The following is a 23,767-nucleotide window of genomic DNA, read 5'->3' on the forward strand; positions in this document are numbered from 1 at the left end:
AAAGTCGAACAACTTTGATCTCATACTATCATAACTCCAAATGCTCTTATTCTGGTCATGAGTAACTTGGATTTGTACTAAAAATAAAGATGGAGTTCTGCACATCTTCCTTCTATGACCTGTCATAAACCTCAGCTTTGAAGCAAATATCAAACCAGCCCTATGCAGGTCTTTCTCTCCCCTTGACATGCCAGAGAAGTAGCTGGTTTTGCTTCACTGTTTGATCAATAAAGTCATGTCAAGCATATTATGAAGTTTGGTAAGACGTGAGAACAGAAAGGCTGTTACCCAGGGTTTAATATTCCAGTCCCAGTTTCTTGCCAGCCATCCAGGGCACAAAGCTCCAGCATGAGCTCCTGCTGGAGATCTTCCCCTGTGAACACCTTGCATAGGATAGAACAGGCATAAACTTGGGCTTCCTGTCTGAAGGCATCAAACATTCCAGACTATTAGCAGGGAATTGAACTGCTAATATTTTAAAACCTCTCATTTCTTCAGTATATGTAATTGAGTATTCTAATCATGTTATTATCAAGGAATGAAATGCATTTTATGGTTATTAGCTGAGGATAAGAATAAAGATCTTTCCTAGTCAGCTCTAAGTGTGGCTCTTTACATTATATTTTCCCCTTCAAGGAAGCTTGTTTTCAATACTTTTATCTGTATATGACCTGTCCTCCTGTTTTCCAGAGGAAAGAGCTCATACTACAGTGTCCCACTTAACATGAGCACAGGCAAAAGAACAGAATGTATTTTTTATAGTCAAATCTTCCAGCAATTGCTGAACTCCACAACAATTGTCTGCCTTAGGAACCTGAGCTGGTGGGCTGGGAGACAGAGAGAATTATCTCTGCTCATGCCAGAGGACATTTTTATCTTAAAGGCACAACTTTCTCAGGCCATCACCTGGGCTACCAGTTCATTCCCCAAATCTCCCCTGCCTGTCTTCAGTTACTTATTAAATCACTGTTTCTTCAACAGGAAGCAAAATAAATCACTGTTCACTCTGAATGTAGGATTGTTCATATTTAGAGTATTTATTGTGGCAAAACAATTAATAGATTTCCTTTAAAAGACCTTTTTCCATGTTTAGGAACAAATGGACTCTACATGAAGAGAGGGGAAAACTGTATCTTGTTTTGGAAAGAACACTGAATAAGGACACATGCAAAGTTCAAACATCTTTCAAATACATTTTGAGTTTTCTCTCAAAATGTATCATTAGTTTTGTTCAGCTTTTCTAGTTTGTAAACAACCATGTAATCAATGAAAATATATTTAGTCTACCTTTAAAAAGATGTCTCCAGTATTAATTGATAATAATAGTAAAATCATATGCAAGACAAAAATATTAGGATCTAGCATGCTTGTCCTTTAACAAGTTCTATTCCAAAATAATGTTACATATATTAATTTCAACTTTGTAAGTGTTCATAATCTCAAATCTTTGAGTAGTCAGTGACAAAAAATGATTAAGAAACTGGACAATCTTTCTGTATTGTGAACACTATTCATTTCAAACGTTACTTGCTAGTAAAGTGCTGTTACAAGCAAAATGAAATTGTTAGTGTCTATTGAAAGAAGATGACATTTTAGTAATATTCAAATTGTACTTGTTTTTGGCAAATAGTTAAAAGCTTAGACATGTTGTTTAACCACCCAAAACTAATTCAGTATAAATAACATTGGTTTCCAATAATTCTATGCTAAAAGGCACATACTAATGTTCCAGCAGTTCATTCAAGTGAGCTTTTGTATGTAGAGTTTTAATTGTGCTTTTAAATAGTTACTGATTCAGTATGACCTTGAAAGTGACATTTGTGCATGTCTAAAATACCTTCTCACAAATGAATCTCGCACTCGGAAGGTGTAATTTCGTTAAGATTAAGATTATATGTATCTATATAACTATGCTTGTTGATCTCTATAGATCTACATAGATATACACATATACATATATTCATACATACACACACAAAAGGGTTTCTTCTGGAACAGCAGCAGAAAGTGCAGTCTCTATTTTTTTGAATTGTCTTCATAATAGAAAGTTCTCGGTACAGTTTTCAGATACGAATTGTTTTGGGATTTGCGAGATCCAAGGGATTATTTGTGATATTGCATGTGTCCCATATTACTCTCTTTCCTTACAGGCTGCTTCAAGCTCACTTCACTTCCAGAGGAGATGATTGGCAAATTATTTTCCATGTGATACTGAATAAGATGACCCACACTATCAAATATATGGTCTTTGGTTCTCACCTAATGAAAGAAGCAAAAAAATAAATTTACGGTTAGATTGTGCTTATAACTGGTTGGACATGATCCTAACACATTAAAGTCAAAAGGCGTTTAAGCCACTGAACTCACTGGAGCAGGACCATTTGGCTGCAGACAGCGATTCAGATCTGTCCTTCGACCCACCATTAGCTGACATGAAAAGCAGAGGACCGAGCTAAAGAGACTGTATGTAGAACTGGACTGATGCTGCAAAGGGGAATTGAATAACTTTTTCTTTTTTCTCCACAGAAGAGATATTTTTTTTCCTAAATCCCATTGAGGATTACTTTTCTGATTTACTCCCTCCTGAGAGATGTCACTCAAGAGTGACGTCCTCCAGCCCTGAGCAGAAACAAGTAGAATTGAAGTGACAACAAACCAGCTCTGCCTTTTTTGTATCCAGAAATTCATTATTTAAGGTTAGGGTTATTTTTCTAGCAATATAATATCAACTCAAAATTTGTGTTAAGGGTATACACTAATTATCAGCATCTGGACTAACAACACTATTTAAGTACCTCACTTCTATTTCCATGGTACTTCAGCGCTTATAAGTTCTTGAATTGAACTCTCAAACCTACTGAAGCCACTGGCTACATTTAAATTAACCTGGATGGAATCAAATCAGTTCCACTTCCTGGAATGCTCCAGTGCATTTTGATTGAAATACCTTAGCAGCACTGAAATTTCAGTGTATGAAATATTCATACCTTGCCTTCAGGATCCACCAAGAGCAGATGCTTTGCTTGCCCTCCCTGAAGTCCACTGAGGACAAACTGCCCAGGTGACGTTGTGCTCTCTCGCACCAGAAAATCCCCGTCGTTGACTAAGAGGCTCTCTGCTGCTTTCCTGTTTAATTTGCCATGGTAACAATCTTCATTCTTTAGCTGTTGCTTTATTTGTGGCAGAACACAGAGACCAGCTGTGTTGCTCGTGGCACTCTGCTGAATAGCTTCGGGTAACTCTGAAACGAATTGAAGGGAAATGTATTGGACACCTCACCTAGAACTTCATCCTAAAAGGATGCAAGACAGTATTTTTATAGCTTTTTAAAAATTCAAATGATTCAGTCTTGAAGCTGTGGTCAAACCAACCTTACAGACTGTAAGAATATGCACACATGAATGCTCAAAACCCTGCAGTGCATTAGGTAGAATTATCACACCATCTCCTCCCCGACGTTAGATGGCAAAACCTTGGGTCGCTAGGCAACAGGGAATAAAAACAGGAATTTTTCTGATGCTGTACTGTTTGGGGTTTATATTTCTTTGAGCGTATTAAAAAGTCAAATCTTCCCTGTAAAAAAAAGATTTTTGGTGGCTTTTTAGCTTTTTTTTTAAAGATCTTGTTTTTCCTTCTTCCTTAATGAGCTCTGAAGAGATTGTCACAGATCATTGGGAGAGTCATTTTGAGTGGCTCCAGCTCTGTGCAGGAATGTAAGAGAACATAGCCAACATAGCCAGAAGGGAAGGATTACAGCATGATGCATTTGCTGTGAAAAAACGAACAATTACTGAATGTACTAAAAAAACTGGGTGGTTTGGGATATAGCCAGTCAGACTGCAAATGATTCACAGGCAGGATTCTTCTAAGGAAAATAAGAGGATACCACTTCTTCAATGGAATTGTGCAACCTAAGGCTCCTCAGGATATAGGCAGTTCCTTTTAGAGCATGATACAGCCCCAGGTTGGAAATGTCTCAATGGTCACAGATTTCATTTATTGTAGTTCTGTCCAGTCTTTTGTCCACTTTCTCGTGTGGAGCCAACTCTGACAGAGAAAACACTCAGTGGGAAACCATAAAAGGCAAAGCTAATAAAGTCTTTTCAATAATGAGGACAATCAGTAGCAACTGTATAGTTATTTAATGGATATCCACCACTTTGAGTCCATAAATCAAGTTTTAATTTGACACACATTTAATAGATACTACTGATCAAACAGTTTGATTTAGAAATTATTGGATGAGATTCAATGGTCACTTATGGAAGAACTGAGAAAAGACAGTCACAATGATCCCACTTTGACCTTGCATGCTACTGCCTGTGAAGCAAAGCCATCTGAAGTCACTTCCACTTTCAAGTGGTTAAGACCTTGAGCATACAGGAGAACCCTCCTCCTCGAGGCATGACACTGTCCCAAGGTTTTGTTTCATCTTAAAGATTTGCTTATCATTACTTGTGGAACTCTGTATATTGTCATCAGTCGACTACTGAAGATGAAAGGTTACTCTGCTTGTTTACCGTCGATACTTTTACTCTTTAACCCCCTTTCTCTTGAATTTAACAAGCAAAACCAACAAGCAGGATAGATTTCTTCCCCCCGCCTTTTCCGTATTTCTTATGGGAAAACCCAGCCTTTCTCCCTGCACACAGATGACAAGGTCCCTTATTTTCAGGGCTTAGACAGACATGGTGTTGCAGTGGGACCTACTGGGCTGGCGCAGAGGGCTCCCCTGGCTCTGTGCTGCTGCTGTACCACGGGCTGTGCAGGCTGCAGGCTGCAGGGACTGTGTGTTGATGTAACAAGGGTCATCAAAGAGATCTGTTTTGTAGGCAGGTTTCGATACTGTTGCCTCTTTTTTTGTCTTCTGTGATCTTTCATCACAATTACCTGCAATTGGTATAAAGTATGCACAGATTTTCTTGGGTTTTCTTTTGTTTTTTAATCTCAAGTTTAAGTAACTGTAAAAGCTGAAATAGGAATGATGTACTTCTTTATATCCCACTAAAGTAATTCAGAAGGAAAAGAAACATGGGCAGATGAACTTGTTTTTCCTTATGGATGGCTAGAAGGCACAAGGTACACTATCAAAAATTAATTAGAATGAAGTTTTCAAAAATGTTCTGCACTGGTTCAGTTCTGCTTCAATCGATGTCATTAGTGAACCCCACACTGATTGGAAAGTAATTAATATATATGACTCTACAGAGACACAAACCATATACATTGTTTGTTGCAAAACCCTTTCCTTCCCCTCTGCACCACAAAAAGAGCTTGTGGGAAGCTGAACAATTCTCTCTCTTGCTATTCTGGTGGACCAGGAAAGATGGAGGGTTCTGGCACTTTGTGGCTCTGCCTGGAGAGCCAAAGCCACATCTGTCAGGTCAGGATTCAAGCCTAGGAACAGGCTCACAGAATATCCCCTGCAGGGTATGAAAATAATAGCACTGCAGCTTGCCAAATAGCAGGCATATTTTTGCTCTTCAGCAAACGTTTTATTCATAGATCTATTCATTCATTCTTTTATTTGTTCACCCTCTCTTTGTAGAAACCATTTGATTCTCCCTCCCTTGAATCGGAAATAACACAAGAAAGTGAAGTATCCCCTGCAGACAGAGTAATGGATCACTTCAGAGCAGTGCAGGTGGGAATTCAAAAAGGACCTCATTGTGCAGGGAAAGAGATAAGCTGAGGAAATGTGCTCAGGGCATCAGCTGTGGCCAGGGAAGACCAGAAAGAGATGGAGGCTGATGATCTCCTGGGGTCCCTGAGAGCAGGTTTTGCTAAAGGCAAATTGATCCTGGGCACAAAGCTGCCTAAGGCAGGGGAAGGGCACAGTCACACTGAGAAGTCAGTGATGCTGAAGCCAAGGGACCAGGCTCTGTTGGAACAACAATCTGATACTAATAATTTGGGTTTCACTGAGCATTTGTAGGGGGAAGGGGTACATTCAAAGACTGAAATGTAATGAAGTATCTTCCTTTTTCAAAGGGTATGAAAAAAGGGAATAAAACAACAAAGAGTATGAAAGAGAATTAAAAAAACAAAGAGCTACTGTACAGTATCATGAGAAGTAAAATAAGACTGCCAGCAGACATGAAGATAGATTAGTGGCCTTTAGAAAAGCTGTAAGGCTTTTTTGTCTGCCCTTCATCTACGGAACTAAAAATGACCCACTAAATAGAACACTTTTCACCATTGTATCGAAAGCCAAGGGGCAGCTCTTTCAGGCAGCCTGCCTTGGTTAATTCTGCTTATGCATGAGAAGGAAAAGAGAGTACATACCCACAGCTTTGTTTTCTTCTGGACAATTTTCATATATATTGATGAATGTTGGGCTGCCTGTCTGTAGAAAAATTGTAAAAACAGTCACATAAAGCAGTCCCTTAGAAAACTCAGGCAGCATTAAAACATTCAAGCACCAGTTAATTAACATACTGGTAACTAAACATATCTTCTTCACCAAAAAATTCCCATCTCCTCAAATAATATTTCATGCTGATACTTTTCTTCCTGCAGGGTGTCATGTCTGGACTCCAACCTCACAGAGACCATTAACTGCCCATTTATGTATCCAAGGTTTAGTATATACAGTATAACTCCTAGGTAAGAAAGTTCAGATTTCTTTATAAATGTTCCTTGTGATAAAAACAAGGAGAAATAACTACAGGTATCACGGTTTGAAAGTGAAACGGTCACCAAGTTGTCTTGGAACGGGAACTGAAGGGAAAAACACAAGCTAAAACCACATGGTAAAAAGGCATTTGCATTTACATGCCACAGGGTAACTCCTTGGAACAACTGGCAAGCTTCAGGTGCAAATTCAGAATACAGTAAAACACTTTTGGAATTAGAGAACTGAGGAGGTGGAGACCACCAGGCCCACAGCCGAGATGTAGAGTATGGTTGGTGTTCAAGCAAAAAATGGAGAGAGCAGTAGCACAGCAACACAGAGCAGCCTGGGAGCAGTGGCCACCAAACACAAATAACGCTTGGGAGCAGCAAATTTTTAGACAGAACCAACTGTATTCCAGCAGGCACATGAGTGTGCTCCCTCTGAACAAAGCAGTGGTGCCTGTTTTCCTGAGTGGGGAAAGGATGGTGTTCCCAAGGACTCACCCAGCAGGCTTTAAAGTCTGTGCAGCCAGTCTGAACTTGGCTCTTTTTACTCCCTGATTGGTTTTTATTCCCCACTATCCCAGACAAGAGCCACAGATATCTGCATCTTTTGTGGTTGATTTAACAGAGCCTCTTGAAACACTCTAAGAGTAATGAATGTTGTGTATGTATTGCAATCAGTTGACGTTGTATGTATAAGTCGTAGAGCATAATGGACAGGATGAAATATTTATCAGATCACACAATCAGGAGCCAGGAGGTCCCAGATTTTGCAGATGTTCTCTCAGACAAGCTATTTAAATCGGTATCTATTTTCTTCTTACAGCTAACGAGTGAACAAGGGAATATTACTTGGTCTCCTAAAAGTACTCTAAGGACAAACCAGTTAATATTCAGAAAGTGCTTTGGGATTCAATTATGTACTAAGCATCATTAAATCTAGCCTAAAAAACCTTTTCCCAGGATAATCAGGACCCGGTTCTGATGTTAATGCCATACTTTAACACCACATTTTATTATTCATTCCCATAATAGGCAACGAATATTTATCCCAGAAGATGATGTACTTACTGAGCAATACTGCTTTTTGTACTGGATAGGACACTTAGCCCTTTGGTCTGTTTGCACTTTCATTCTCATGTCTAACACTCCGCCGGTGGGAGGCTCCTTCCCTGGAATTTCGTTGTAATATTCATGATCCTGCCTCTCCTGTGAATTCCCAGCTGATCCATTAGTATTTGCTGCCTCACTGAAAAAAAATATGGGGAAAAAAAAAGCTACTGATGTAATCAATTGCTTTCTAGTGTAGGCAAATATCCCCAGTGTCTGCACATTGCACAATACACAGATCAGCCATATGGAGGCTGTAAAGGGCTTTGGGCCTGAACTTTCAGAGCTGTTTCTTTTTCCAGTTACTTCTTCCTGAATTAAAAATTGAGTCATCTCAGTTTAGGGTAAAGGGAGGTACCGTTATTTCCTTAGCACCGGGCAGCCCAGATACCTTTTCTTTGACTTGAAAATGTAAGAGGTACCTACTGAAGCTTTTAGAGAAGAGTGTCAATGCGTTGTTCATTAAGGTATCTAAAATGCTGACCATTAAACTAATTCCTCTGGCTTATAGGCTGAATTGTATAAATCTAAGAGATTGCTGGGGGGCAGGCAAACTTACAAGAGGAAATTAAAACCTCATGGCATTTAATCAGACAAGCCTATAAATGGTTTAGAAAATCAAATACTGCTACCCCAAAAAAAAGTTGTTTTCCTGAGTGGAATGTACTCTGAATTTAACAACCATAATCAATATAAGTGTTCTGTCTCAGCTTGAAGAAAACACTGAATGACATGGAGGAGAGTGCCCAATGTTTTTCTTGAGCTAAACCAGAATGATGACAGTTTAAATGTACAGCTGATACACTGCAAAGCAACTAGGTGCTTCCTGTACTGTCTCCGGTCCCAAAATAAAAAAACTCATCTCAAATCTTACTTCTCTGATTAACAAGAGTATAATTGGATAAAAGGCCTCAAGCAGGAAAGAGATAAAGTTCAAGTAGTTGATTATGTGATATGTAGTGCAAGTATTTGATTATGTGATTCATAGTAGTTTGGAAGGGAGTGACTCATTCACACAGCAATATCCGACTTCTCTGCCCGAGGGCTGGCTGCAGGTTATGCTCCAGGAGGAAATCTAATTAGCCTCTGCCATTTCTCCTTGCTCCTATGATACTTGTGGCATAACCTAGCAGAGTTTCATAGGAAAGGCTTTTCTGCTGGTTACTGTCCCCAGGGAAAACAGACCAGTATTAGCAGTGGAATGGCAAGAACCACTATATACACTGAAATAAATATAAGCTGGAGTTGCTCTTATGTAATAAAACCAGCTCTGCTGTGTTGCATGAGGCACTGTACCAGTGACACTGCCTGCACAGGGCTCCAGTGCTCAGGATGTAGTTAAACAGTGCTACAGCTTTGCCTGCTCGCGGGAGGTAGCAGGCAATCAAATTTGGTGTTACAGTAAAAGATGCCTGAAAAAAAATAGGTATGGCTAACCTGTGAGGAGAGCCATAAATTAGAGCAAGAATTGTGTCCCCAGTGCAATGGAAAAAGGGTAATTGAAATGGTGAATTGTGGTCCAGAAATTAATCTAGGCCCTGTATCTTGGGCAATGTGCAGAGGACAGAGCTCCACACTTCCAAACGCCAAGTGCTGGCTGTGTTTATTTCAGTACACGAGGCTGACGTAAGTCACGCCAGGTGAAACCTGAGGCCGCTGCCAGGACATGAGCAGAATAGCAGAAAGGTGAATTAAAATGGCTTTTTTCCCCACCCCACACTTTCCACAGCTGCAGGAAACTTAAACTTGGCACAGGTCAGGACTGAGCTCAGCCTGTGAGTGTGTGTGTGTGTGCTATTTATAGAGCTGAACTTACTTGGGCAGAGTAATTTGAACATTTGTTCAACTTGCATGACTTAAGACAAGGCTGTTTTATCTAAGGAACAGTACAGCTACATTTTGTGTTTTGCACCTATACAAATGTCACAGAAACCAATGGATTTAATGGAATAAGCTAATCTATTATACTCTACACATACAGACATATATTACAATTAGCATATGTCCAGAAAGCATATCCAAAGCATTTTACTTATGAACCACCCTTTGTAATGTATTATTTTCCTGAAAAGTACTAAAGAGAAGGAAAACACCAGTTAAGTGACTGAGAATGTGCTGACCTTTCATTAGGTGTAACCAGGCTGGATGGGTTCTTCAGGTACTGTCTAAAGCGGAGCTCAAAAGCCTGCCCTATGGTGTTTATCACCTCCTGTGCCATCCCATTGGGACATTCCAGAATGTGGCATGCTGCAGAGAGACTTTAATTAGGTAAATGCAATTTATACCAGAAAATAGAGACTTAAGCTATATTGCTTAACACAAAAAAAATGGGCATGAAAATATGCATGTAGATAGCTTTAGGACATTATACAGACTGAGACTGATCGCATGCTAAGGAAATTGCTCTAGACATACTAATCATAGTATCATCTTTTTTTTTTTATACCTCAATGAAAGAAACTCTCCATTTATGCTTCCTGCATCTCCTTTTCTCCCTGTGCCTTGCAGTAAGGAGCAGCAGGGGAGAGAACCAGCCCTACCAATGTGCAGTTTTCGTGTGAAACACCATGAAAACACAAGTATGGGCAGCTCTGGCAGCCTGGGGCTGAGGGCTGACAGACCAGACTGTAAGGTTCCAGCCCAGCCTCTCCAGAAAACATCCTGATCTTACAAGCCACCCTCAGCACCTTTCTGTGAGCCACCACTACCAACTTCAGAGCCATCAGCAGTGTTGCTCTGAGAACTGTCTGGCATGAAAGAAGCAGCCAAATTCCAGTCTTTCTTGTACTGCCCACAAATAGTGACAGAAAGGGATTTTATCCCCTGGGTTGGCCTCCAGAGGGGAGAAGGTCTCGTACACCTGAGTATATATATATATATATATATATATATATATATACACCCCTCTGCCTTCCAGCAACATAGCCAGAGGTCTGGGTTAGATGAGGAGGCTCATTCACTACCCTTCCCTCACCTGGAAGTTGTCCCAGAGCAGGGCAGCTGCCCACCTTTCCAGGCAGGGCCAACTTGGGAAGACTCCTACCCCTGCATGGAGTCAGCAGCTGGTACAGCTTTAGCCTGACCTGTAGATTCTCACTTTATTGCCCAAAGAACAGAACATTTAAAGCTGCAGCCTGCATACCATTAGCCCTATCCATACAGGCAGAAATTGTACAGAATATTGAGCTGTTCAGTAGCTTTCTTGTTTTAACAGTCAAACAATTTCTTGTTACGTACAAATAAAGCAATTATATAAACACATATCAAAATTTGATAATTGTTTCAATACCTCTCTGATTAACAGGATCTTTTGCTACATATGCAACATAGTCTGTTGTATCCTATAGGAAAAAAGACAACAAATGTATTGAAAATTATCATGATGAACCACCCTACCACCATAGCAAAGCAATTGACTATAGACAGATATATTTTTAGCTTTAAAATGTGTGCTTCCTTCAGGGGAAAATCACCAGAGGTACTAGCAAAGTGAGCTAAGGCAAACATCAGTGACACCCTAGTGGCTGCGGACACAACAATTGTCCCATGATTTTCCTTCTAAAAAACACACCAGACCATTTGGCATTCTTTGGGGCTTCAATAAACTGTGTATTCAATTCCAGCTCTGCAAGCAGAGTAGAAACTGGTGCCTCATCAGCAGGCAGTGCTGCTCTCTCTCACTGCTCCCTCAGAGTAACACATCAGCTTTTGGCTGGGACAGTCCTTATCAATATCAGTGGAAGTTAAAGCAGTGCTAATATAATGTAAGTGACAAGCTGTAATGTTTCCAATTTGTAGCATGAAGGCTGAGTTTTGAAGGCGTCTTAGAGAAAAGTTAAACTAGAAAATGCTGCAGAATAAAATAGATATCTGATCTCAATTGCTGCTGCCTGAATTTAGTCTGGCTACGATCAGGTTAAATTACTCTGGATCTCAAAGCTGCTGCTGAAATCAGACAACCACAGTATAATCAGTTGTCTGTTTCTGATTCCCCTTCCAGCCAGCACTGAAATAATCCTCTTTTTCTAAGCAAACTGAAAAGGGAACTGGAATAGAAAAATTAACATTTCTAGTCATACCGCAAAAGCAAAGAGTGGCTTGATAATTCAGTGTTATAGTAAAATCAGTGAGGTAATGAATAACATTCTTTTAATTATTAAACATGCATTTTGTTATTTTGGATCTTTAAGGCGGGATGGGGAAAGTGCAATTCACAGCTTAAAGTCATGGCTCTCTTGAGGGAAGATGCAATCAGCTGGCAGGAAACAAGGCCCCATTTGCAATATGCACAAGAACAATCATTTAATAATTCACAATGAATGACACGAGAGGCAGGTCTTGGGGCCAGCAGAACTTGTCCTAGATTATTCTTTTTAAATCTCCAAAGTTAATGTCATTAAAACAAAGCAAGCTAAATATTTCTTATGCATCTAGTGAACTCAATTTCCTTCCTTTTCCTCTCAAGTTTTTCTTAAAGATCATAAATATTTTAAAATAAATTAGATCTAGAGAGCAACCAGAAACTAATGTAACTGGAGCAGTACCTGCTATTTCTATGTCTTTGTAGCGTTTATGCACATGGTTGGATGACTTTGCTTTAAAATAAAGCCAGAGTAGGCTTAATTTTCAGGCAGAATAGTGTTACTACTTAACTGCTAAGAGCAATGCTGAACTGTGCTTGGACCCTGAGTGCGGGGGCAGGTGGAGAGATGTCCTGTGAAAACTGTCTCCCATTTTAAATGTAAAGGGAATTTTGAAAAAATTACCTGAACAAGACACCAAAATTTCCCATCATGTGAAGGGCCACTAGATTTATAGTTACCACTGCTGAGCAAGACCTCTATTTTATATATCCTTCCATTAAGAAGTGTCACCAGCTGCACCACCAAGCCCATTTCCTGCAGCACATCTGTGTGCAAGCACATCTCTTAGTGGCCCTGTCATTAAGTACTTACCAAACCCAGCCCTGTGTAGCCTGTGGCATCTGTTGGGATCACTGCACAAGACCAATGCAGGATCATAATAGAAAAAAGACTAAAAAAAGGAAAAAAGCCCTGGAGAATTACTCATCCAACCTGCTTAGCTGAGTCTGAAAAGACATACCTGAATTTTTCAAACTGGAAATGTTACATAAAGACAAACCAGACAACCAGCATATGAACATGGTAAAAACTTCAAAAGCAAGTCACCTTAAGGACATATTTGAATTGTTTAACTATCAAGAAACTGGAATTTGGACATTAATATGGTGATGCTCAGTACAACAGCATGCCAGCACTTGGAGCTACTTGGAAGTCCATATCAGGAAGGGTCTGCAAAGTCCAAGGACTCTATAGTGCAGTGTGGTGTATTAGGATAGCACAGGCATCTCAAGGTGAAATTTGAACTTCTTAGACTCTCAAAATGCCTTAAGTTTTAAATGGGATCTTTAAGGATGTAGTACTTTAGCACCAGGCCAATGCTGCATCTCCCTTCTGGGTGCAGGACTGACAGCACAGAGCCTGCAGACATTCTTCCTCCACACTTTCCAGCCCAGCTCCAGAAAGCTCCAGTTACATCACCCACATGCCCTTCCAAAGAAGGACTGTCAGCCACACAGCATCAGTTCCTATCTCTTTTCCCTTGACTGCTCCTAAATCCAAAGAGTCAGATCTGTCATTTTCCAGTCAAAGTTGGATCTGGCTTCCATCACAGTGTTATCAAGAGCAAGACCCAAAGAGCCTTCACTTTTCCCTGTTTCATAACACAAGAACAGGAAGACATTTAACAAAATTGAAGGGCAGAAAATTCAAAACTGATTTAAAAAATACCGGTTTCATACCACATGGAGTGTAAAATTTGGAACACTGGCAGGGCTGGGTTTGTTTATAGATGACATTTCCTGCTTACAATCATTGCAGTAAAGAGTTTGAAAGAGGATGGAAACCCTCTTGCCTGAAAACATCAATGACTACATAACTATGACACCAGGAGGAACAGCCCTATCTGAAGGAAGAAGGTGGTTATGCCACATCTGTCTCACAGGAGTTGTTTGGCTCAAAATTCATCTGTAAGTATAGAGGTGCTGGTGCTGACCACTTTTGTGACAGGTATTGGATTACAGGGACCACAGAACTGATCAATTCCTACGTTAATGTTCTTATTTTTAGATCCCCAAGTCAGAGCTCCTTTTCAGTCCCAGTTCCTCGGTTTTCTTGTATTACTGGTCACGATCCAGAAGTGTGGTGTACTCTGTTAGTGCTTGTGGTAGGAAGGGATGAAGCAAATTATTTGCAGGTACTTTTATTCTCATAATAATTTCATTATACCTGCAGAAGTGTATCCTATGAATCAATACTTACTGGGTCACCTCCAGAAGCAAATGAGATGGACTGCATATGATGGTTGGCAATAATCTGAAAAGCATAACAAACTAGTTAAACATGATCACAGGCCACACCTTAGGAAACAGCAGAGCATATATCTTCCTAGAGAAAGCAATTAAGTTCATGACAACCCAGTCCATTAATATATGTATGTATCATTTGGGAAGGAAGGAGGAATAATTCCTAAAAATAGGAATAATTTTGAGACTACCCACTCATGTTTAGTAATGTCTAGCTCCCTGAGTAATCTTCCTTAAAGAGTTTTCAGAATTAATTCAATCACCAACTTCTAACCTAGTCAGGATGAAGCTAAATGAAACTTTGAAGGGGGAGTAACTGCAGATATTTGCAAAGTCTTGGGATATTAATTAATTTTAAAATTGCCAATAATTTTATTTAAATGTTTGATGTATATAATGGTGGTGTTTTCACAAAGAGGCCCATTGATAGTCTGATCATATTCTCTCTCACCATTAGCACCAAACTGTTACCTGGCAGAAATTTCACAAGCCAGATAAAGCATCAATTCTTCTTGGTTTCAAACACTACCTCATCTCTGGAGACAAACTGTTTTTTATTATAAAATCAAGTGCAGTAAATTATTCAGGTGTGAACGCAATGAAATATGGTAGGTAGCAGCACAAGATTAGAATAAGAATAAACAGGATTTTCCATTTGAAAAGGTCTAGTAACGAATTTCAAGACAGTGCCCTGATGTCTGTGTGTGCAATGACCAGCACATCAATGTATTTGGAAAAAGATCTGTCCACCTGGCTTTTAGTCCTGGTACAAACAGGAACAGGTTAGAAGGGCCACGCTTTAGCTGCCAAGCCCCAGAGCTTCACCTGCTGTAGGGAAGCTCTTTCCTACTGTACCCAAAAGGAAACCTTGTGCCATAAACCCTAATCCCTCCTAGCATGGATGTCCAATGGACAGGAGACCTCTGTGGTACAGACAAACCCCCAAGAGCTGCCTGATGCTCCCTGTGGCATCAGCTCAGTGCAGGGACCCCTCAGAGCCAGTGAGCCAAAACTACCTCTCTGATATTCCCCTGCTCCAGTTTGGAGCAAAAGCTGCTGCTGGCCCAAGGCAAGATCATTCTGGGAGCTGAAGCCAACAGGAATTAGGTGGGCAGGACAAAGCTCCTCATCACATCTGCCAAGAAGGAAGTGAGCACACCCCAGTTCCAGGCTCTTAGGAACACAGCTCGATGAAGCCTAGAGACTTTACATAGTGTAATTGATCGTACATATATATTAGCCAGCTGTAAAATAGCTTTGAATGACACCAAAGCCAAGCTCTCACTTAATATTTATATCCTTTTTTTTTTCCCCTTAAGACTTGTCAGAAAGTCCAATCAGAACTAGTGCCTTGTTTGTCAGGCACTGAGGCACTGTGCAGGCAGACACACACACACACAAACAGTTTGCCAAGTGCTTAAGGATCCCCCCCATGGAACAGACCACCATAAACAAAAAGGGCATGTGCTGCATGTCCAATTCCCCCAAAGTGCTTTCATTTTTAAATTCAGAGGCATCATGTAATTCAGCTTCACCAGGCATGCACAAGTCTGCTAAAGGGTGCTGCTTTCCCTTTGAAGGGCCCAGCCTTTCCTTCAGAAGCCGCTGAAGAGGAGAAAACACAGCGTGGATAAAAGGACACTGATTACATGTATCCTACCTGCTGAGTGTCAACATTAATCAAAGTGAGGCTGCTTGTTGAAATGGTCAGCTTTATATTCACGCCAGAAAACTGAAGGTTACTTTTGCCAAGTACAGAAGACAGAAACTTCACTGGAGGCTGTGAACAAAGAAACAAAAGAAAGAAGCTGTCAGGCGAGTCTGTCAGGGGCAGAAACATATCGAAGTCAAGTAGCTTTTACAGTATCTTATTGAGACTTTCAATGGAGCAGGGATAATGGCTTGATCAAATGCAAATGGATCTTCTAACAAACATCAGCTCTGAATACAGTACTGGTAGGCATGGTTTTTATGTCAATAATGGGAGAAAAGGTTTTAAAGCAAAATCCCAGTGAGCTAAATGTTATAGCTGGCTCAGTAATTCAGAATGTGTAATTTTCCTTCTGAACTCTTTGTTTCCTGAGAATGAAGTGCTTCTGAGTAAAACAAGAAATTCTCTCCTGTATTCATTTTTCAGGAGTAAGTTCATTCCTCCCAAGCTCCACAGTTACAGAAGGAAATCGATAAGTTCCTCTGGACACAACCCAACAGTAACCACTGAAGTTGCCCCTCATTGCATCCCAGTTACTTAATAAAACCCATTAAACACTGCCATTTTAGTTGTGTTTAATTTTTTATATATATAAATAAGAAGCAGGTGATCCTCCAGTGAATCAGCTCCCTTTTGCAATCTAAAAAAACACCCAATTCCAGTAATTTACCTAAAACCTGTAAAGCACCAAGCACTGCAAGGGCTGGTAGAAGCAGAAACTCTGGGCAAAGCATTAATCCTGAAGAAAATAAAGTAGGGCATGGCCTAAGCCCCAAACCAAGCAGGCTAAACACCCTGCTACCAATGCTTTCATGTTACACATAGTGAGTTCAGAGGGATTAATATGTGCTGAATCCAGTGTGGACTGAAGCCTGTTTGAGAATCATGTATCCAGCTTATCAAAAACAGATATAGAAAATTAATTGTTCAGCTAAAATTGTATTTACCTTCCGCTTTTTTATAGCTCCATTTGTACCTGACACCGCTTCACACAGTCGGCTTATTGCTTCCCTGCAAATAAAAAAACACAGCACAAGCTGTTGGATCATTTCACATTCAGCATCTGAAACAGAGCCAGCAACGCTGCAATTAATTGTTATCAGCCACTTATAAATGCTTAAATCTTCTGGAAGGTCTTTCACAGTTGTTTTTCTTTTTTCTTTCCTCCCACTGTTAAAAAAAACCCACAACTATTTAACAAAATACAGTGATTCAACAGCCTGGTTTAGGTTGATTCTTTTTCTTCAATAAACACATCAGATTCACCTAAGGAAAATTTGTTAAAAAAAACCCCAAACATAATTAACCACAAGATGCTCAAACATCCTCATGCCTTCAAATCCTCTTTCTCAGGATGGAGGGGCTCCTCCCTGCTTAATCCTTCCTCTTTAGTGCAGCAGGTGCATGCTGAGGGAGCCCAGCTGGGGGCCCTGATTGCCTTTCTGGGACTTGGGGTTTCTTGCAAAAAAAAAAACCAAACAAAACATCAGGAAAAAAGTGTGGAGGAGTGGGTGGGGAGGTGTAATCAACTCCTCCAGTTCTTTTTCGGAGCTGAGGTCTCAGTTCATATATTTCCATCTGTGTCAGGAGTTTCCCAAAGTAGACGTTCTTTCTAACCACCTATTATCCTCTACAGGTGCCTCTCAGTTAGGACAGCAGAAAGATAAGGCATAAAACACTTGCAGTGTTCACTGGTCTGTATTCAAGGCAGTTAAATCACACACAGTGTATCAGAGTGGTGTGCTGTGCCTATTTTCCACACTTGAACAAAGCAAATTCTGGTCTATGCTCAGGCAGGTGACTGGTTTGGACATGCAGAAGAGCACTGACTGCCCTGACTGAGGTCAGCACAGCAGCTGGAAAAAAACTTTTTGCTGGCAGTGACAGGCTTTTCCTGACTGATACTTATTGCTCTGGAGTCAACAGAAAAATGGTGCCCCCTTCCTGGGGTGGAATGTGCTTGGCAAGTTTTCTTAACCTTGCCTGAACATCCCAGTCTGAGCCACAGCCCCTGAACTCTCCAGCTGCCCTGGCCCTTAGCCACAGGGCCTGTCACCCTCTTGGGCTTTGGGTCCCACATCAGGCAATTCCATTTTGAGGCTGTAGCCTCAGCCTTCCTCTCTTGGCTGAATTCAGAGTTGGGCTTCCAAGGGTTGGGATTTGGTTTTGTTCTTAAGAGGAAGGGAATTAGTTTGTTTAATTATTTTTTTATGTTACTGGATTATTATCCAAAGAGCTACTTAGGAAACGAGCTAGTCAGGAAAGTTTGTCTGCTTCCAGATCCTGGCGTGCGTGTGGGAGGAAAATGCCACTGGGCTTCGTTTCCTGAGAAAGTTTTGGTTCAGAAGGGCTAAAAAATATCAGGAGACCACACAATGGCGAGAGGCTCCGGTCATCCCATGAAGCAGAGGTGCCCCAGTGAGGAGTGTGGTCCCCCCTGGACCCTGCGTTGTGCCCGAGGAGCAGATCAGAGGGGAAGCAAAGCCAGCACAGCACTGGTGAATCCCAGCTTTGCTGCTGCTCCTGCTCAGCGCCCTCCCAGCTGCTACATCAGTGGCCTATGCAGTTAAAGCCCTGAGGATCAGTGGTGTACCTTGAGTCTTCCTGTCAGAGAACATCCTGGGAAATCCAACCTGAAGACTGTCAAATGAATGGAGACCTCACTCATGGCAAAATAATAAGAATATCATCAATATGTTCTGAGCGAAAACAGCAGGGAAGAAGAGGGGCCTCATTGAGGGCTACACAAGATGGGTCAGAAACCCAGCCTTTTAAACATTGCCTATTTTTATCATTTTAAAGCAAAGTACTTCCCCCTACACAGTTGAAAATATGTTTTTGAAGCGAATTCCTGATATCTTTCTTGTATAACTACTGTTTTATATAGCTGTTACCAGCAGAAAGGCCAAAAATAAAAAAAAAGATTAAAAAATAAAAGGGAAAGGCATCCTGCAGGATGATCTTGCAGATTCCAATAATCAGCTAGGAAAATGAGAACTCATCTTCTCATTCAATATTAAAGGAAATTAAAATCAGAGCCAAGACATTAAGGCTACTTGGAGTCTTCAAGTCTAGCTCTACCTAGAAAGAAAACCAGATACAAAACAAATTGGAAAAACAGGGAAGTCATCTCTTTTGGTGACAAATGAGTTCTCACATATGCAAGGCAGCCCATGTGGATTAAGGAGTTGTAGGCAAAGTTGCCAGCCATGGAGCCTGTTCTCATACAAGCCAGTGTGGTAGCTGCCCAATTAACCACTCCCTGAAGCACCTGTCCAGCTAAAAGGAACTAAGAAGTAGGCAAACCATTTCTACTTAATAGTTGCTATTACATCCCTTGGGTAGGGGAAATTATCTTCTCACAGACATTTCTTGCTGCATACCTCTGGGTGGTTTTCCAAGTGATCTAACAAAATTTTACATTATTTTAAAGGTGTGAAAAGCAGCAGCTTGGTAACACCTGCTGCTGTGACTGAACACTTCCTACCTGCAGTCATTTCCATGAACTAGAAACCGCACTGCGCATTAGGAAGAAAAGAAACTCTGGATACGTCCATGATGAACTGAAATGGGATTTACTGTATCTGTGCTTTCTACCTGGAAATCTGCTATTAATTCATTCTTACAGCCATTTATTTTCAAATAGTTGCTTGGGCAAGTCTCTGCTTTTAATCTGCTGGATGATACACCCGTGCACAGCTCACATAGCTGATCTTCCTGGGTGGATGTGCAACTTATGGATACTCGGCATTTGCTTGGCTGTTCAATACCTCCCAAATCTGCAGCAGTACCAGAAAATGTGGCCTTGTTATTCCAGTCATATTGCTGCTGTTTCTTTTGCTCCTTCTTGTCATTCATCCTAACACAGAACACTTTGGATTGGTTTTTTTGGTTTTCTTTTAAATCACCCTGAATGAGGTAACTCCAATTCTGTGCTCTGCAGCAGCTCTTCTCCACCCTGGGAGCAACAGAATGGAATCCGGAGAGCTGTGAGGATTTTAAATTGTTCTTGTAGTTTAAGGCAAAGAAAATCTCACCCTTCAACTCTTCAGGCATCTTCTGCCATTTGAAGTAGATTCACTGTCTGCCGGTCCTGCAGTGCCCATACAATTACAGAAACTGGTCATTGTTTCATTGACACAGTTTTCCCCTTTCCGTAGTGAATAGAAGAGATCTGAGTCAGATCTTTTCACCATCTTGAAAAATATTACTCTGAAGCACTTTGGTCCCCTGGGCTGTCACCACCAGCAACCTTACCACAGAGGCAGTGCTCCTGCTCCTGCTCCTGGCCCCAGCACATGCTCCGGTACCGCAGGGGGAATTTCTGCTGGGCACCAGTTCAGTGAAGATCAAGGCTGGCACAGGTCTCTGGGGGCAGGGATCCAGGAGGTGGGATGGGGAAGCAGGATCAATCCTCTTCAACTGGGACACTGAGACTCCTGAGCATGCAGCTATAGGCAGCTCCCCACCCTCTGGGCTGAGATGTGCTGAACGCTGCAGGAGCCGCTGGCACAGGGAATTTTTGCTCTCTCCAAAAAAAATCTGGTGCAGCCTCCCACCCCCCAGGGCACTGCTCCCTCTGCCCACTGAGTTAGCAGCAGCCAACCCCCAGGGCTGCAGCCACTTGGCAAGGGCTCAGCAAGCACTGGGGCAGGAGGGTGTGATAGGGTGGCCTCATTTTTGGCATCCATAAGCCTTTAGACCAGTTCAGCAGTACAGTCTACAGGTTTTTCTCTGGGTCTGCAGCCCTGGAGTGAAACCTGTGGCAGATGCACCTCTGCTCCTCCCAGAACGTGCCCGTGCGGTAGAGGCCTGTGGGCAGTAACACTGAGACACTTTGTTTATTGTTTCCCCAAAATGAGAGTAAAAGATGAGAGATGGGCTGATGTAAGCAAGCAAGCATGCTGTTGAGGATTTGCTTTTAAGCAGCTAGGGCTCTGCCTACACCATGTAACAGAAAGGGATTGTATGGCTCAACAAAGTTGAAATTAATCCTCCAAACAAAGTCAGCCTTCTTCCAGCAGCCCTCCCCAGCAGCACGTTTCAGAGGCCCTTCACCCCTCGCTGCCTAACCATTTTCAAGTTTGCAAGTTAATGCCCTGATCCAAGATACAGAATCCCTTTTCCCATAAATGCCCAAATACAATGACTAATAATCAGCTTGATTTAACAGAAGTCTGCAATGTGTAAAAGAGCTGAAGGGCTGGACAAGGGAAGCACATGTCAGGGTCCAGCAAAGGCAGGACCTGCCACAGCACAAGGGTGACAAACACATCTGAGGTCCAGAACAGCAAGCACAGAGCATTTATGTGTAACCATTCAAAAAACAAAATACAAATCCCCTTAAGCAGAAGAATCTGTAACACTTATTTCTTGGTGTTACTTCTGTCATCTATATGGAGTTTGGGATCACAAGTTTCCACAAAACAGGAGGGAGGTCCTAAGAGCATGTAAGTCTGGTCACAGGCAGGCAACAGCAGAGCTGGAAAACTGCTGCAGTGAAATCTGCTCTGCCAACCTCCTCACCACACAGCCACCAAGGGTAAAAGTGCCTGGCCCTGCCCTTGCTACCCTGTGGTCACTTGGCCTCTCAGCACTCTGCACCCCATGGTCATTCATAGCTGGAGAGGCCACTTTCTGCCTTCCCTAACCACGTGCCTGGTAAGTGACTGAAAATGCAAGTCCAGCAAGAAACTAGAAAATAAATCCTTCCTGCTCATCTCTTTGAACTCGTCACAGCACTTTGGCAAACATGAATTTGTTGATCTTTCCAACATTCACGTGAGGGAGGTAAATAACAACTTCAGTTTTAGAGACCATGAGGCTAACTAAGCACACACACACACATAAAGCAAGGCAGGGCACAGTCATAATTAAAGACCCTTTGTGCATAACTTTAAAACAGAAGAAGCCACTTTGCTTAGTGAAATGTCATCAAAGTAAAAATATTTTTTAGCCCAGTACAAATAACAGAGATGATTAAAATGGGATCATTTCCAACAGCCCCTTGGTTGGTGCATTGTGCATGTGTCTATAAACTTACTCCCCTGGGAGAACAATAGGGGAATAATCAATGTTATCTTTGCTCCAGTCAGCTTGTAATCGATCGAACTTTAAAGTTTGCATGCATGAGCTCAGCACCTCAGCATTTGGTTTGCAAACAGTTTAAGTTTTGAATTTCTCATGCACAAAAGAGCCCGTTAAGGTCAGCAGTGACATTTTTTTGAGGTGATGGAAATATTTCCATTGTTAAATTTTGACATAGTTCTGCTTAACAAAACCTTACTATCCAGCCCAAATTTAAGTTGCCAAGCTCTTGTCACGCAGTAGTTCATTATTTTCCAGACAAACCATCCAAAGCTCTGTTCTGTCAGTGTAGCAGCACACACACTCCGTGTCTTGCAAATGGGAGATAACCTCGCTCTTTGGCTGAGCTGTGAAGAACACAGTGGCCCGGGTTGATTGCTTTGGGTTCAGGGCATTACGTGGCTCTTTTTGATCAGTAAACAACAGGGCTGAGGGAAGTGTATTTGTATCTCAGGCACTTCTTCATACACACATGCAGGAACTGGGTGAGTGCGTGCTTATACTGATTGTAAATGTCAACAACTGCTGATTCTGCATATCAAACAAATGGGGCAGCTTTCAAGTGTGGTATATAGGCACTGAAGGACTCAAGTTCTTCAGTTGATAAGTCTGGGAGCCAACAGGTAGAAATAGAACAATTATCTCTTAATGTTCCTTTCCTTTCTCCATTACTTCTTTGATACAAACACTTGAGGAAGCAAAAGAGCATCTGAAAATCATCCACCAGCAGGAAGGGAGAGTTGGGCAGGTGCAGGAAGCCTCAGCCACACTCCTGGCATCCTCAGCATGAACCATGTCAGAAAAGTAGCTTAGCGGATGAAGGAACGTATCTAAGGCCAGGCCAAAATGCCCTGCACCCACCCACCTCTCCAAAAAGCCTTTGGAGGTGCTGAGCTGCTGGGGCTGCATGGGAGAGCACTAGTCCTGACTGCTGGACCGTGAGTTCATCCCAGCAGCACGAAGCACTCAAAGCTGGAAAGGAGGTGATTGTTTGGAAAACTCAAACACTCCTGCACTGCCAGACTTACAAGAATAAGTGTAAAAATAAAACTGGGCTTTTCTGTTCCTGGCAGGACATTTCAGCTATCCCACAGGTGCATATATTAATAATCTACACCCAGCAAATGGCAGCAATCTGCCAGAGAAGTTGCAAACTTTCTAAGAGACCACAAAATATTTCATGTTTAAACCACATTCAGTTGTATCTGAGAGTGAATCTTTTTCTGATTTGCAGCCTGGAAACTTAGGCTTGCAGTACAGATGGAAACAGCTGTATTTCAACATGTTTTCCTTGTGAGTCCACTTCCAGCTGAGCCTGGTCTTGGTGCAGATGAGGTCAAGCAATGTCATACGTCTGACAAAAATTCATCAGATGACCTTGCTGGATTGAGGGAGTGATGACACTTCATGTCAGGTGTGAAGCAGCGTGGCAGGGAGACCTGTGGCCATCCTGGTTACCACCTTGGCTATGGCACCACAGCCATGGGAGCAGCAGGGGATTTACCCTGTGCCCCAGGAGAGCCTGCAGGCAGCGCTGATCCCACGTGCACAGTCTGGCTGCCACCGGTACCCGACTAGCTGGGGATGTCTGCACTGTGCTGTGACTGCAGGGGGAGGCTCTCTGAACAAGAACTGGGAGAGAAATGAGCTCTGTGCCTGAAACAATTCATTTTCCAATGCAAACAGCCTATTGTAATGATCAAATAATTAAAATCATCACTCAGGAAAAAAAAACAACAAAACAAAACACGCAAACTCCTATTCAAAATTGTCTCAGAGCTTGGCAAGCGCCCTCAGCTTTATACAGAAATTAGCACTTGGGCTTTTCATTCTTGGTCTGAATCTCAGTTTTATAT

General features: G+C 41.7%; 1 protein-coding gene across 1 annotated transcript in view; it reads right to left on the bottom strand.

The window, feature by feature from the left end:
• Positions 1-1,026: 1,026 nt before the first annotated feature.
• Positions 1,027-23,767, bottom strand: part of SHC4 (SHC adaptor protein 4) — a 32,470-nt gene continuing 9,729 nt past the window's right edge. The window contains exons 3-12 of the mRNA XM_027688674.1: positions 16,772-16,835; positions 15,774-15,893; positions 14,070-14,123; positions 11,018-11,069; positions 9,849-9,975; positions 7,690-7,867; positions 6,286-6,346; positions 4,711-4,890; positions 2,988-3,241; positions 1,027-2,259 (exon numbers count right to left, since the gene is read on the bottom strand). Coding sequence (XP_027544475.1) covers positions 2,104-2,259; positions 2,988-3,241; positions 4,711-4,890; positions 6,286-6,346; positions 7,690-7,867; positions 9,849-9,975; positions 11,018-11,069; positions 14,070-14,123; positions 15,774-15,893; positions 16,772-16,835 — 1,246 coding nt within the window. The 3' untranslated portion in view covers positions 1,027-2,103. The remainder of the gene's footprint in view (positions 2,260-2,987; positions 3,242-4,710; positions 4,891-6,285; positions 6,347-7,689; positions 7,868-9,848; positions 9,976-11,017; positions 11,070-14,069; positions 14,124-15,773; positions 15,894-16,771; positions 16,836-23,767) is intronic.

The sequence above is a fragment of the Neopelma chrysocephalum genome, unplaced genomic scaffold (assembly GCF_003984885.1).
Source record: "Neopelma chrysocephalum unplaced genomic scaffold, ASM398488v2 Primary Assembly neopelma1_75, whole genome shotgun sequence".
NCBI classification, from domain to species: Eukaryota; Metazoa; Chordata; class Aves; order Passeriformes; family Pipridae; genus Neopelma; species Neopelma chrysocephalum.